This window comes from Bubalus kerabau, chromosome 4, assembly GCF_029407905.1.
Source record: "Bubalus kerabau isolate K-KA32 ecotype Philippines breed swamp buffalo chromosome 4, PCC_UOA_SB_1v2, whole genome shotgun sequence".
Lineage (NCBI taxonomy): Eukaryota > Metazoa > Chordata > Mammalia > Artiodactyla > Bovidae > Bubalus > Bubalus kerabau.
The window spans coordinates 182,213,885-182,227,588 of NC_073627.1; the positions used below are offsets into that span (position 1 = coordinate 182,213,885).

The 13,704-nt window shown below is 57.9% G+C and overlaps 1 protein-coding gene across 1 annotated transcript; it reads left to right on the forward strand.

The window, feature by feature from the left end:
* Positions 1-1,248: 1,248 nt before the first annotated feature.
* On the forward strand, positions 1,249-7,505 carry TMEM18 (transmembrane protein 18). Its single transcript, XM_055579555.1, has 5 exons — positions 1,249-1,386; positions 2,485-2,605; positions 3,777-3,831; positions 4,984-5,077; positions 5,161-7,505. The coding sequence occupies exons 1-5, from the start codon at positions 1,330-1,332 to the stop codon at positions 5,257-5,259; spliced, it is 426 nt and encodes a 141-aa protein (XP_055435530.1). The 5' UTR covers positions 1,249-1,329; the 3' UTR covers positions 5,260-7,505.
* The last annotated feature ends 6,199 nt before the right edge of the window (positions 7,506-13,704 follow it).

The following is a 13,704-nucleotide window of genomic DNA, read 5'->3' on the forward strand; positions in this document are numbered from 1 at the left end:
CGGGAAGATTCCCTGGAGAAGGAAATGGCAACCCACTCCAGTACTCTTGCCTGGAGAATCCCATGGAGGGAGGAGCCTGGTAGGCTACAGTCCATGGGGTCGCAAAGAGTCGGACACCACTGAGCGACTTCACTCACTCACTCACTCAGGAGGCTGGTGGGGCAGGCATATGGCAGAGTCTGTGCCATGGAACCAGCCAAGTCTCACCCACACCCTAACTCTCTCCCCCTGGGCAGGGTATTTACTTTTCTGAGTCCCTGTTTTCTCACTGTAAAGGGAGTCCATAACGTCCACCCCACCGAGTGGTCGAGGAGCACTTCATAGGTCAACACAGGATTTTCCGCTTCCCTCCTGGCTCAGACTGTGGCCTGCAATGCGGGAGACCTGGGTTCGATCCCTGGGTCGGGAAGGTCCCCTGGAGAAGGGTATGGCTGCCCAGTATTCTCGCCTGGAGAACCCCATGGACAGAGGAGCCTGGCAGGCTGGTTAAAGGGGTGGCAGAGTCAAACACGACTGAGCGACTTTCACTTTCACGCCCCCACCACTCAACCTCTTTCTGTGAAGCTTGACTGAAGCCAGTTAAGAGAAGGCCCCAAACGGAAGTTCATTTTGAGACTATGCAGGTCACTCTCCCCCGACCTCTGGTCCCCCAGGGTCCAAGTCACCGTCCTCTGCGAGCCGGGGTTCGGATCACCGTCCTGTGCCCTCAAGAGTCTGGGTCATTCCTCTGTCTCCCGGAGGCCAGAGCACTCCTGAGCGACACCCACCCCGAAGCCTAGCCGCGGGAGATGGGTAGGGAGAAGGCGGGACGCCCCCAGGCCTTCCCCTGCCAGGAGCGGTGGCGCAGCGGTAAACCGTCTGCCTGCAGTGCGGGCGCCGCAGGTTCGGTCCCTGGGTCGGGAAGACCCCCTGGAGGAGGGCCTGGCGACCGCCCCGGTGGTCCTGCCTGAAGAACCCCCGGACAGAGGGCACCTGTCCGCAGAGGCAGAGGAGGAGCACTGCGCGACCTGGCGCGCTCACACGCCACAGACCCAGAGCCCGCACCCAACCGCTGCGGAGAGAACCCCGGCGTCCGCCGGTGAGCTCCCTCCTAATACCGTAACGCCACGGAATGCCGCGAGATTTGGACCCGGTACGCGGCACTACAGATATCGCGAGATGGTGGGACGCCTGCCTGCCGGCCTGCCGGCCTCCCTCCCACGTCCAGGCACAGTAGGCCTCGCGACAAGTGGGAAATATCGCGAGAGGACGTTAAAGGACTTCCTTGTCCTATCCAGGCGGGGCGGGAAGACGGAAAGGTGGTGGTGAGGCTGGGCCTTTCTGGGGACGATGCCATCCGCATTCTCCGTCAGCAGGTTCCCCGTCAGCATCCCCGCCGTGCTCACGGTAACTCGCGGCCTTATCCGCCACTTCGGCCGCTGGCGCAGAGGGCCGCTCGGAATTTTCCAACAAGGACGCCCGCGGCGCAGGACGGGGCGTTCCGGGGCGGGGCCTGGAAGGGGCGGGGCTCGGGTAAGGGGTGGGGCCCGGTAGGGGCGTGACCCAGGTGGGCAGGGCCCGGGTTAGGGGCGGGACGTTCTGGGACGGGGCCCCTGGATGGGCTAGGTTGCTGCGAGGCGCAGGGAAGGGGTCGGATCTGGGCTTGGTTGCGAGGACTCGCAGTGGGCAAGCGGCAGGCGCGGGCCTCGCCTCCAGCCCCTTACCCGCGGGGGACCTGAGCCTCCGGGAGGGGGACCTGAGCCTCCGGGAGGGGGTCCTAGTTTAAGGGTGCGGACCAGCCACCCCTAGAGTTTAGCTGACCTGAGGTCTAGCGCTGTTTGGAGGGCAGCCCAGATTTTCCGAGGCTTTAATCACTGGTCTGCTGCTGCTAAGTCACTTCAGTCGTGTCCGACTCTGTGCGATCCCATAGACGGCAGCCCACCAGGCTCCCCCGTCCCTGGGATTCTCCAGGCAAGAACACTGGAGTGGGTTGCCATTTCCTTCTCCAATGCAATAAAAAGTGAAAAGTGAAAGTCAAGTCGCTCAGTCGTGTCCGACTCTTAGCGACCCCATGGACTGCAGCCTACCAGGCTCCTCGGTCCATGGGATTTTCCAGGCAAGGGTACTGGAGTGGGGCGCCATTGCCTTCTCCGATTACTGGTCTAGGGAGCTGGAAATAGGAGTTGTAGCCTTACCTCCGCGGGGACCCGGTGCATTCCAGAACCAGGCTTCCCTGTCCTCCCTCTCAGAATGGAAAGTCCTTAGGTTCTCCCAGCTTGAAGCTGTGCTTGGCAAACAGGGAAGCCCTCAGTGCTGTGTGGACAGTCCTCCAGGGACATGAGCGACAGCCCCTGGGCGGGGGCGCATGTTTCCCCTCCCTTCCCCTCCTGATCCCGTGTCCTGTGAAGCCTGGTGGGCGCTCTGGACATGCTCAGAGAAGACGGCATGTGAAGCCTGGCCCCTGTGCGAGTGGACCCTGACTTGTTTCTGCTGTGTGTCCTCCAGCAGACGGACTGGACGGAGCCCTGGCTCGTGGGGCTGGCTGGCTTCCACGTGCTCTGCCTGCTGCTCACCTGCTTCTCATCCCAGAGGTACAGGCTGCAGGTGGGGCACTTCCTGTGCCTGGGTGAGTAGAATCAGCAGTCCTGCAGCTTGGGGTTCAGATTGCTGATCAGGGGTGTGTGTGTGTGTGCGTGCGCGCATGCGTGCTGTGATCGGGGATGTGTGTGTGTGTGTGTGTGTGTGTGTGCGCGCGCGCGCGCGCGCGCATGCGTGCTGTGATCGGGTGTGTGTGTGTGTGTGTGTGTGTGTGAGATCTGGGGGTGGGTGGGTGTTCTCTCTGCAGCCTCATGATATGTAAAAGCATTTGTAAGGTCTCCCCATCCTCCTCTCTCTGATTTCAGGCCACTCCCATATTTCACTTTTGGTTCCTATAAAAATAAACTTCATTTTGGATATTGGACTTGAAAGGAGTCTTTCAAGTACCTCCCGTGCTCCCAGGAGGGTGCTGAATACTGGTGACACAAGCACGAGCTGTGTTTGCCGAGACGCTGACTCTGTGCATGGCCCCCTCTGTGAGCTTAGCCTCTCAGCTTGCTCTGGGAGGTGCACACAGGGCAAAAATACAAGATCCACAGTATAAGATCTGTGCATATAAGATCCATCGAGATTCAGAGAAGGGACAGAGTTGTGTGGAATCATTGAGAAGAATTTCACAGAGAAAATGAAGTCCTGGTGTGGGGCATAAAAAGAGAGAAAAATCTCTTTTTCTTTAGGTGAGACAAGGAACAGGTGTCTGGCCGGCACATGGGGCGAAGGCACCCGTGAGAGCGCCAGGGTGACAGAGTCGGCGTTGGGTCAGTTGTCAGAGAAGCACGTGTCTGATGTTGACGAGCTAGACGTGTGTTCAGATAGGAAGGGTGGGCCAGGGCCTCAGAGGCTAGGCTGGACTCTTAATCTTACAGCCGTTGGGAAGACACTGAAGATTTTGCTTGTAGTTTAACAAAATGCAAAAACTCATGTTAAAGGTGATGTTTCAGTTGGCCATGTGCAAGGCAGGAAATCCAGACAGGAGGTTATCCGGTGGCCTGTGTCTCAGTGAGAAGCAGTGCGCCAGGCCAGGGAGGACGTTCCTCCCGTCTGTGAGGGGCCCTCGTGAGGAACGCGCTGGACAGACAGGCTCCCGAGCCGCGTCGCACGGCCTTGTTCTTACGTTTGAAGCGTCTGGTTCCGAAGGACGTGTAGACTGCGGTGGTCGGCCGCCCTCTGACTTCTCACCCGGGGTTCTTTCTCCTCAGTGACCTTGGTCTACTGTGCCGAGTACATCAATGAAGTGGCGGCAATGAACTGGAGGTGAGCAGTCCTGGGCACGCGGCCTGCATCTGAAGCCACTCCAGTCAGCTGTAGGGCACCCTCAGGCGGCATGCAGCTCTTGTTTACAAAGACCCCCGCCCTGCCCCACCCCAGGCTCCTCAGCTGTGAGACGGGGTGGTCGCTGTCCAGAAGCGCTCTCGTCTGTGATGGGGAGCTCGTGGCCCGCCCAGGGTTTACTTGGTGTCCTCGGTCCTGAAAACGCTGGGTCCCGGGTTTCCAGGACCCCAGCCGCTCCCTCCTTGCCTGCGTGTCCTTCCTTGCGCACACGCCTGGGTGGCCGGGTCCCTGTCCAGGGAACACACTTCCCCTGACCCCGACACCTTGCAGATGCACTCCCCCGCCTTCTGCCCCTCGGGGGTCGCAGCTTCTCCTTCTGCCTTCTCAGGTTAGGCAGGAGGCTGACACAGGCGGGGAGGGCAGCACAGCACCCCCAACACCGCCCCTCCCTGGGGATGATGCTGCCCAGGTCGCGCCCTGCTTCTGGGTCTACCCTCGGCCTGACCCCGGGGCTCCGAGCAGTCACTGCCCCAGCCCGGCCGCTCCAGGCCCTGCTGTTGGGTACAGAGCCTGCCCTCTGCCCACACGGGTCCCATTCCTCCCCACTTTGCCTCCTGTTTCTGATCAGCATGCCTCCCGACCAGCCCTCAGTGGCCTGGGCCCCGCCCTTCAGGGCTCTGTGCCCTGTGACCCAGAGCTGCGCTGCATGACTCAATCAGTGACCTGAGTGTCCGTCATCCCTGAGACCCTGGAGGGCAGCCTGGTTTGGCCATGCTGCCCTGCCCCCCGCCCCCAGGGAGGCCCTGCGCACATTGCCCAGCCCCAGAGGCCTTGGGTGTAGGCCGCTGCTCAGCCCTCCAGAGGGGCCGGGGTCGTCCCTCTGCAGGGCAGGAAGGCTGCATCTGGCGTGGGGCTGAGAGCTCGCCCGGCGCTGGCGACTCTGACCGCCTGGCCTCCTGTTGTCAGTGGCTCCTGCTGGGGTCCCAGGTGGTGTGGGAGTCGGGGTTCTGGCGGTCCCAGGGGGGCCGTCCTGCCCACAGTGAGGGGTGGGCTTGCTGAGACACTGTGAGATAGAGAAGGTCGCAGGAATGCCGTTTGTGACAGCCGGTGACCTGTAAATCCTTCTTAAAACAGATTGTTCTCCAAACACCAGTATTTCGACTCGAGGGGCATGTTCATCTCCCTTGTGTTCTCTGCGCCGCTGCTGCTCAACGCCCTGGTCATTGTGGTACGTGCCTCACAGGCTCCCTGCGCTGTCCTCCTCTGCTGACGCAGGTCCAGTTCTGACCATGTCCGCATGGTTCTTTCCAGGTCCTGTGGGTGCGCAAGACCCTGGCAGTGATGACTGACCTGCGGAGCTTACGGGAGCAGCGGAGGGCGCGGGCGCGGGTGCGGCCCAAGGAGGAGTGACTGCCCCACTCTGACTCCGAGCAGCCTGCTGCCCACACAGGCGTCTTCTCAGCCCCCGGAACACACACACGCAGACGCTGTGAGGACAGATGCAGCCCACTGCGCCCTGGGCGCACACCGGGCCTGAGGGGCACTGGTCTCTCCAGGTAAACTGGACAAACAGCACTGCAGGGCCCTCCCGAGGCCCCGTGCGCACAGCCCCGTGCCGGTGTGAGCCATCAGACGCCCCGTCTGCCTGGAGACAGGGTCTGAGCGAGGGGCAGTGCCACCCACGCCTGGGCAGACCCGCCACCCTGCTCACCCTGGTCTGTCTGCTCGGTGGCAGCCTCTCCGGGTGTGGCCACTGGACAGAACACGAGGGGCCACCTGCCTTCCGTCCAGTTGGAGACGTCGGGGTCCATGGAGGTGGTGGTTAGATGAGCCCCTGGTGTTGCTTTCAGGAAGGACAGTTACAAGTAAACAGTTTCTGTGGCAAATACAGACGCTGACTGTCTCTGTGCTCCCCTCTTGGTGCCCTTCGGTGCCCTGGGCGGGGGCAGCAGGGCCACTGGAGCGGGCGCGCTGCTCCCCCGTGAACAGACTTCTGTGCGGGACGTCGTGGGTCCCGTCCCGTCTGGAGCTGCAGCTGCAGGCTGACCACTGAGCAGGGGCCCCCTGTCCAAGCGCAGCCCTCAGTAGGGACGATGCTTGTGGCTCCTGGTTTGGGTTGGAGAAGGTCGTTTGTGCATGGTCACCATAATTTTAACAAGTTAACTGAAACATGGCTGGATGGCCTCACCAATGCGATGGGCATGAGTTTGAGCACGCTCCGGGAGTTGGTGATGGACAGGGAGGCCTGGTGTGCTGCAATCCATGGGGTTGCAGAGTCGAACACGACTGAGCGACTGAACTGAAATACACTTTTCAAATTTCAACAAATAGTATTTGTTCATATGGAAGTATTTATATTTAGAAGTTCAAAAGGTGACACTTTGACAGATTATGAAATTACATTTTGAATCCAGATAAATAAAGTTTTTATAGATAGTTACAGACTCCGGGAGTTGGTGATGGACAGGGAGGCCTGGCGTGCTGCAATTCATGGGGTTGCAAAGAGTCGGACACGACTGAGCGACTGAACTGAACGGAACAAACTCTCAGTAGAGAAACTATTTACTGAATTTTGACATTAGTTTTAGAAGTGAATAGAACTTCCTGGAGTAGAAAATAGCAACCCACTCCAGTATTCTTGCCTTGAAAACTCCACAGACAGAGAAGCCTGCTGGGCTGCAGTCCTTGGGCTTACAAAGGGTCGGACATGACTGAGCGACTGAGTCCGTGTGCACAGAACTTCCTCAATACATCTTTGGAGCTTCTAACCTGACATTTTCTCCAGTTTCTCCTTGATCTCTTAAACTTCTGTATGGAACATTTTAAACATTGCCTTAAAAAATGTCACGTCGCTTGAAGTCGGATTTTAAACTTGTTGCAGCTGGCAGCAAGCTTCATTGTGTATTTCTGAGAATTACCAGTTGAGGCTGCTTAATGGTGTCCTGGCTTCAGAGGAGTCCGCCGCGTCCAGAGTAATCCTCTGCGCGCAGGACCGAGCCGCCGGTTCCTGTGAGCCCAGGCGATGGCTGGTCCCCTGCAGAACCTGCAGTCAGGCCGGGGCCCCTGGGACAGGACACAAGATGGGAGCATCCTGGCTTCAGCCCCACAGAAGCCAGGGAGGTTGTGGGGGCATTTTCAGCCTCTGATTATTCAGTTTGTCTTAATATGGGACTGACTGAATTGCAGTTTCCCTGTGATAATAGTGTAGTATGGTTAACTTTGGTGTTAATGACTCATCAACCTAAAGGCGTGGCATGGCCTTTTCATTCACTGGTGTGTGCAGTCTGTTTTAAAATAGTTATGTTTTGTTTTTGCAAACACAAATTTTTGCTTTTTAACTGTTTCTAGTGAGTTCATATTCAGAGGCTTAAACTGCAGTGTTAACACTGTCCTGTTTGGGGAAGTCCTACAAGCCAGAATTGTGCCAGACCCTTCAGCACTCTGTCTGAAGTGTGCGTCTGTGGCCCCCTATAGAGGGTTTGGGGTGCATGAGCTCGCTGTGCTGGGGGTCTCTCGGTCGGTGAAGGAAGGCACATCCCCAGTCATGGCTTCCTACGGCCCCGTGTCACCCCAAAGCTTGAGCAAAAGGGTGTGTACTTGGAGCCACAGAAGGGTTCCTGGTTATGTGAAATAAAGAAGCAAAACTGTTAAGATAAGATGCTGTGTCTGTGGCTGTTCTGAGCAAATTGCACTTCACTTGGCGGTCACCTGTCGTATCCCTGCAGCTCAGCAGGCATCCATGGATGGGACACCAGGGCCAGGGTCTCTTCCTGACAGGTTTGCCTGCTGAGAATCGTCATGCAAACCACGGGGAACAGAAAGAAGGCGTTGCCATGAAGCTAGTCAAGACAGGCTTTTTGCTCTTTAAATTATGCTCTGCAAGTCGTTACTGATACAGTTATTTAAACAAAATAGTAGATTAAGGGAAGTCAGATTTGAGTGTTGAAGTTACAAGCATTTAATGGTAAAAGTTGCAAAATTAAAGCTGTAAATTCAGGCCGTTTATATTTTGACAGTATAAAAGTTTATCCAAGAATCTCTGAAAACATGCTTGAAGTATTATATGAAGATTTAAAATTTTGACATAATTTAGTAGAAATTTGTGGGGGTTTTGTTCTCTTTTTGCAGCAGAACACCCAGTTGTCACCTCACTTTTGTGACCGATGGCCTGCTCAGGTTGGGCTTAGTGACCAGGGGACCCATCTGCCAGCCGAGGGGTGTGCCTGACCAGTGCACAGCACCCACCATTTACCGCCCGGAGTCTCCACCTTGACGGGAACAACCGAGACACAGGAAATGGACAGAGGTTGCAAGTTGGGGTGCGTGTGGGCTGAGCTGTCAATTCTGCCCCCAGCAAATTAAAGGACTTGCACAATTAACTCACAATCAGGAACAAGAGCCACAGGACACTTGTGGAGTTCCCTGTTACTGCACAGTGACTAAGGGGGAACACGTGTTCATCAGCAGCTGGGTGCGCTTGGAGGCGCGTGCATGTGGGACGCACGTCCGGGGGGGGCCTCCCTGTGCTGGGTCTCAGCCCCCAGGTCCCCTTGGAGTGTCTCTGCCTTGTGAGATCTCAGCCACCGCACAGGGCGTCCCCAGGGCGCAGGTCTGCTTACACGCATGCAGCGCATACCACGGCCCTCCCTGGGAAGCAAGACCCAGTGTGCAGTGGTCTTTGGGGTCAGAGGCAGGCTTGACTCCTGGATCTCTGAACTTGTCTGGGGCCGTGCATGACCAGCCAGCCCACTGACTTTTTCTGGATTTCAGTTTCCCTTGTGAGATGCCTGTCTTATTTATAAGATCACAGCAAGGGTCAAGACGTCCGACCCGTGTGAAGCTTCCCCGCCCTGCTCTCGCTCGGCTGGTGGTGCCGTGGCTTTGTCTACTCCTCAGACTCGCGTGGAGACGCGGGGCGCTCTGAATTCTCAGCCCCCCTGGGTGCCCAGCGAGGGGGAGAGAGGGCGCGGGCCTGGCGGTCTCCGCGGGTCCAGCCGCCTACGGTGGCAGGTGGAGCCGGTCCCAGGCTCCGGGCGCGTCTGCGTGAGCGTCTCCAGGGGGCGCTGCAGCACTTGGTCAGCTGGGCCCCGGGAAACGCTTGCGCGCGTTTCAGAGTCCAGTTCTCGTCTAGATACGCTCACACTTTCCCTTCTTTTTCTACAATAAAACCGGAAGGAAGGCTAGTAGTTGGAACTATTAGTGGGTGAGAAGCAGCCGTGAAGGCAGAGGACAGGCAGCAGGGACGCAGGCGCACCCGTGACGCCCACCGGGGCGCCCGGCCTCTGCCTGAATCCTGATTTATTTCAGCCAGCGGGGGTCGCGGAGAAGGGGCGCAGCCGTGGCCCAGGGGTCTAGCGAGCAGAGAAGCAGGGCCCACAGTCTCCGGAGCCCCAGACCCTCCGCCACCCACACCCCCACCGCTGTCGCCTTAGGTGCCAAACAGCTGTCACAGCAGGGAAAGACCATACGATGTATGATCCACCCTAAAAGAAAATAAGATGCGGAATTTCCCCAAGATTCAACCTCAGAAAATAGTAAAAGCTGGCTTAGTTGTTCGTGTCACAATAAAGGGGCTAGAAATTCAGAGTTTACATATAATTTGATGTGGGTAACAACCCAAACTGCAGTTCTGGGAGAAAGCGATGTTCTTCCCTGACAGCACACAACAGGTTACCTTGCCTTGCTGTTTTTCAGTCATTGGCTTGCTTGGGCACTTGGGAGTCTTAGTTGCAAACATCGTGTTTTTAAGACATCTTCACGTATTACTCGGGTGCTGAAGCTGCCCCGCCCTGGACAATGACCTGTTGCTTCTGGAAGCTCCTCCGACAGGCTTGGCTGTGCCCACCGCTCCCGCCCAGGGCGGCCTCTCCTTCAGGACGAGGGGCAGGCCCACGGCCAGCTCTCTCCCGGCAGAGGGCGAGACAGACAGCCAGACTCATGTTGAGCTGGAGGAGACAGAGTCAGGAGCAAGCCAGCGGCGCAGACGCGTCACTGCACACCCAGAGATTTAACGTCCTGTGTGCAGAACTCCTGCTGACTGGCCGAGGGGCCTCCTCTCCACCTGGGGTGCAGGCCACGTGGGCTCAGCGCCAGACTCCAGGGGTCTCGGGGGTCCTATGAGCTCAGAGTGAGACCGCGCTGACTGTCGTCCCCAGAGCCGACCCACTGGGCCAACCCAGCTCCCTTGGCCTCCCGGCCTGTGTGCCCAACACCAGCAATGGTGGGGGCTGCAGAGCATCACGGGCCTTCACAAGCAGAGCCCCACGCCCACCCCCACAGCACACACACACACACACACGCACACGGGCCTTGGTCCTCAGATGCGTCTGCACTGTGCTGTCCAGGGCCCCCCGCTTTGTCCTCATCAAGGACGGTCCCCCAGGAGAGGGCTCCTGGAGGGGGGGCACTGCCATCTCAGGAGCCACCTGCCCTCAGAGGGCTCGGCGTCCTGCTTTCATGGCCCAACTGCTTTAATGCTGCCTGTTCCAGATGCGCGACGTGAGCAGGGCTGTTGGAATTCTGCACCCCCTCTTGCCCCCTCCTCTGCCCAGTGAGTCCCTGGGCCTCATTCTCACACTGGAGCACTGAATTCTGCAGCCCTGGCCACCTCGGACCCACAGCAACCCAACTACACGGTTTGCAGTTTTCCAGTTCCCTTCATCTTGCAGTCCTGGCTGGAAAACCCACAGCCCCAGCTCCATCAGGATGAGCCATCAGAGAACCAGGAGGGTGTGGCCGAGCCAGCGATGCATTAGAGGCCTGTGCCCCGAGGGCGGCCCGGGGACAGCACGGCCACCCTGATGCTAACACACAGCCCTCATTTGTACTGCAGCGGTTGTAGAGAATTTTTCTGGGAAACGACAGCAAATACTTTAAGTTTTAGCAACTGCCTTAGTTGGGCTTCCCTGGTGGCTCAGAGGGTAAAGCGTCTGCCTGCAAAGTGGGAGACCCGGGTTTAATCCCTGGGTCAGGAAGATCCCATGGAGATGGAACTGGCAACCCACTCTGGTACTCTTGCCTGGAAAATCCCATGGACAGAGGAGCCTGGTAGGCTTCAGTCCACGGGGTCGCAAAGAGTCGGACACGACTGAGCGACTTCACTTTAGGCTTCTCTGCACAACAGACATTGCGGTGTGAGCTCCGAAAGCTGAGCCCGGGTCTCATTTCAGGCCCTGAGGCTGGGTCTCATCCAGGCCCTGGGGTCCCCTTGCTTGTGCACTGGGCTGGTGGCAGATTTGGGGTCTCCCTACCCCACCTGCTGCCTCAGGGCTTCCTGGAGTCCCACCTGATGAGTCAGGCTCACCCAGGGTATCACCCCCCACGAGGCCTTGATTCCGCAGACCCCTTCATAGGCCAGTGCAGCCTGATCCTGAGGGGGGCGCCTGCAGGCTGAAGGGTCCTGGCCCTCCCACCACTGACCCCCCTTTGACTGAAGGGGAAATCATACCTGTTATTGTATTTCACTTGCTTTTCAGAAAATTAAATGGCAATTTCCTTGGAAACACTTCTGATTTCAATGATTTACGTGCCCTGTGGTTTAGGGGTATAGCTAGCATTTTTAGTGAATTTCTGCCAGTTCAACTTTGAAGAAAAAATATCCCATTTAATGTCAAATAAGCCATAGTTTGCAATAGAATGATTGCAGGCAAATGCCCAGTCACCCTCTAGACAATGTGCCTGCACCCAGATGCTTCTTCTCTTGTTTCCTAGATGCGGACGCTTGAAGGAGTTGGCTCCTGTCTGGGGCTTGTCCCTGGTGGGAATGTCCCTGGTGCCCACTGCTCCAGCACAGCCCAGATGCTCAAGGGTCCACGTGCAGGAAGCAGAAGGACCAGGGCTCTGGCTGAAGACTCTCTGGAAGAGACGCTGCCAGGTCCATAAGAAGGTGGACGCTGGCGGGGACAGAGGTGGCGTGGGGTCTCGGGTGGGAGAAGCGGCATCAGGAAAGAGGCCACACGAGAAGGTGGTTCCCTGTGCCCAGGAGGCGGGAGGGCCACCTGCCCACGAGTCTGAGTGACCCCAGTCGAGGGCTTCTGGTGGCACAAGGCTCAGTGCGGGCATTGCCCTGTGAGGCACCTGGACACTGACTTTCGGAGCAAAGCGCTGAGCCCCCAGGGGCCTGCGGCGTGCTCAGGTCTGGCCAAGTGGACTGGGAGCCTGAACGACCCCATAACAAAAAGTGAGCCACCGGCCCACTTCCTGCCTCAGAACTGTTCCTGCTTTGTGGCCAGGTTCTCACAGGGCCATCCTGCCTCCGGTGGGGCCTCGTGGAGGACCCTGGTAGCACTGCCTTGGGTCACCCTCCTGGGACCCCAGAGGGCAACCCAGGAGCCCTGGTCACCCCTAGGTCCTGGCTCTGCACCCCACGAGCTGAGTCTGCGTCTTCAGTAGCATCTCCTCACCCGGCCTTGTTTATATCGTTTTGGATGAAATCCCTTCAACAACCAGCAAAGCCTTTCTGAGCACACATAGAAACAGTCTCACCAGGGAAGGCTCATGGAGAAGCTCCAGACTTTGGGGCCAGAGAGGGTCTCATGGTCCGTCTCCCCCGCAAAGTTCCTCTCGCTGTTCATCCTGCGCGGACACAAGTCTGAGCAGGGTCAGCAGGCCTAGTACTCGGCGGGCCCCAGGATGATTCTCGAGTTGAGACAAGTGTTGGTTCTTGTCTCGCTGGTCCTGCTGACTATGCCAGTTGTCTCCCTGTTCACACTGTTTGCTGAACAGGGAAGGCAGGCACGAGCGGGGAAGCTGGGAGAACCCTCGAGGGGCCGTGGGAGCTGCAGGCACGTTTAATCTCCAGACTGGGGCTGCAGCCGTAGCAGCAGACACACTGCGTTCCCTCCTCTCAGGGCTGACTCGGTGGACACAGACCTAACGCAGCTTCAGGGGCTTTTCAGTGGAGCTTTTATATGCTTACAGGGCAGACGTGGCCGTGGCCGAAGGGGTACACGGCAATGCACACGCAAGCGCTGTGAGTGATCCCAGCTGTTACAGAACCACATTGACAGATCGTGGGGCAAGAGAGCCCAACCATCTTGGCTAATTTGCTCTTTCCCCACAGTTATTTAGCTCAGCCCTGGTTTTCTGTCGACACTGCCAGGTTCTTTGCTGGGAGCAGTTTGAAGGGAACAGAACCAGCTCCCGTGGTCACTTGGTACCACATGGAGTGGGTGGTGGACCCCTGAGAAGCTAAACCCATTGCAGTCCCAGGGCCAAAGCATGACCGGTGTTAAATCTGGACTCTGCAGAATCATCTTTTCAACCTGGGCCCGAGGCAGGGGAAACAGGCCTCTAAGTCCCATTTGTCAAGGCTCTTTAAGAACCATGGGCTGCTCAGCGGCCCAAGCAGACCGTCATGTGGCACTGATTTAGAGCACTGCGCTCTCTAATTGACCCACACTTCATCACACGGCCTGACAACGCCCACCCCCCCGGGCGGCAGAAATTTCAGAATCCTTTCCAGAAAATCACTCCCCAGACTCTGGGCACAACTGCTATCGATTCGATTGCATTCACCCGTGTAAACAAATCGTCCGAACACTTAATGTTTCCCATGATTTGGTATCACGCGAACATCTAATGGGCTCAGAGCAGGGAAGACGGGAAAGCAGCCGTGTTGGGAAGCTGTCCTCCCTGCAGCCTCTGCGGATGGTGCCCAGAGAGGAAGACTCTCCCTGGGCTCACTGCCTGATGGCCGTCCACAGGACCTGGGGCGCCGGGTACGCCGCGCCTCCAGGCTGCGGGAGGCGGGTGCAGGGTGACACCCTCGGTGCACAGTCCAGCCTTTGGGGGTCGGCTGTCTGGTCGGCCCCCTGGACAGTCTCACAATCACGACCTAGAGGGAGAGGGCCCGCT

Bases quoted from the DNA above. Each gene is read 5' to 3' on its own strand.
- TMEM18 (XM_055579555.1), top strand. From the start codon at position 1,330: ATGCCATCCGCATTCTCCGTCAGCAGGTTCCCCGTCAGCATCCCCGCC. The intron at 1,387-2,484 runs GTAACTCGCGGC...TGTGTCCTCCAG, and splicing joins GCATCCCCGCCGTGCTCACG to CAGACGGACTGGACGGAGCC. The intron at 2,606-3,776 runs GTGAGTAGAATC...CTTTCTCCTCAG, and splicing joins GGGGCACTTCCTGTGCCTGG to TGACCTTGGTCTACTGTGCC.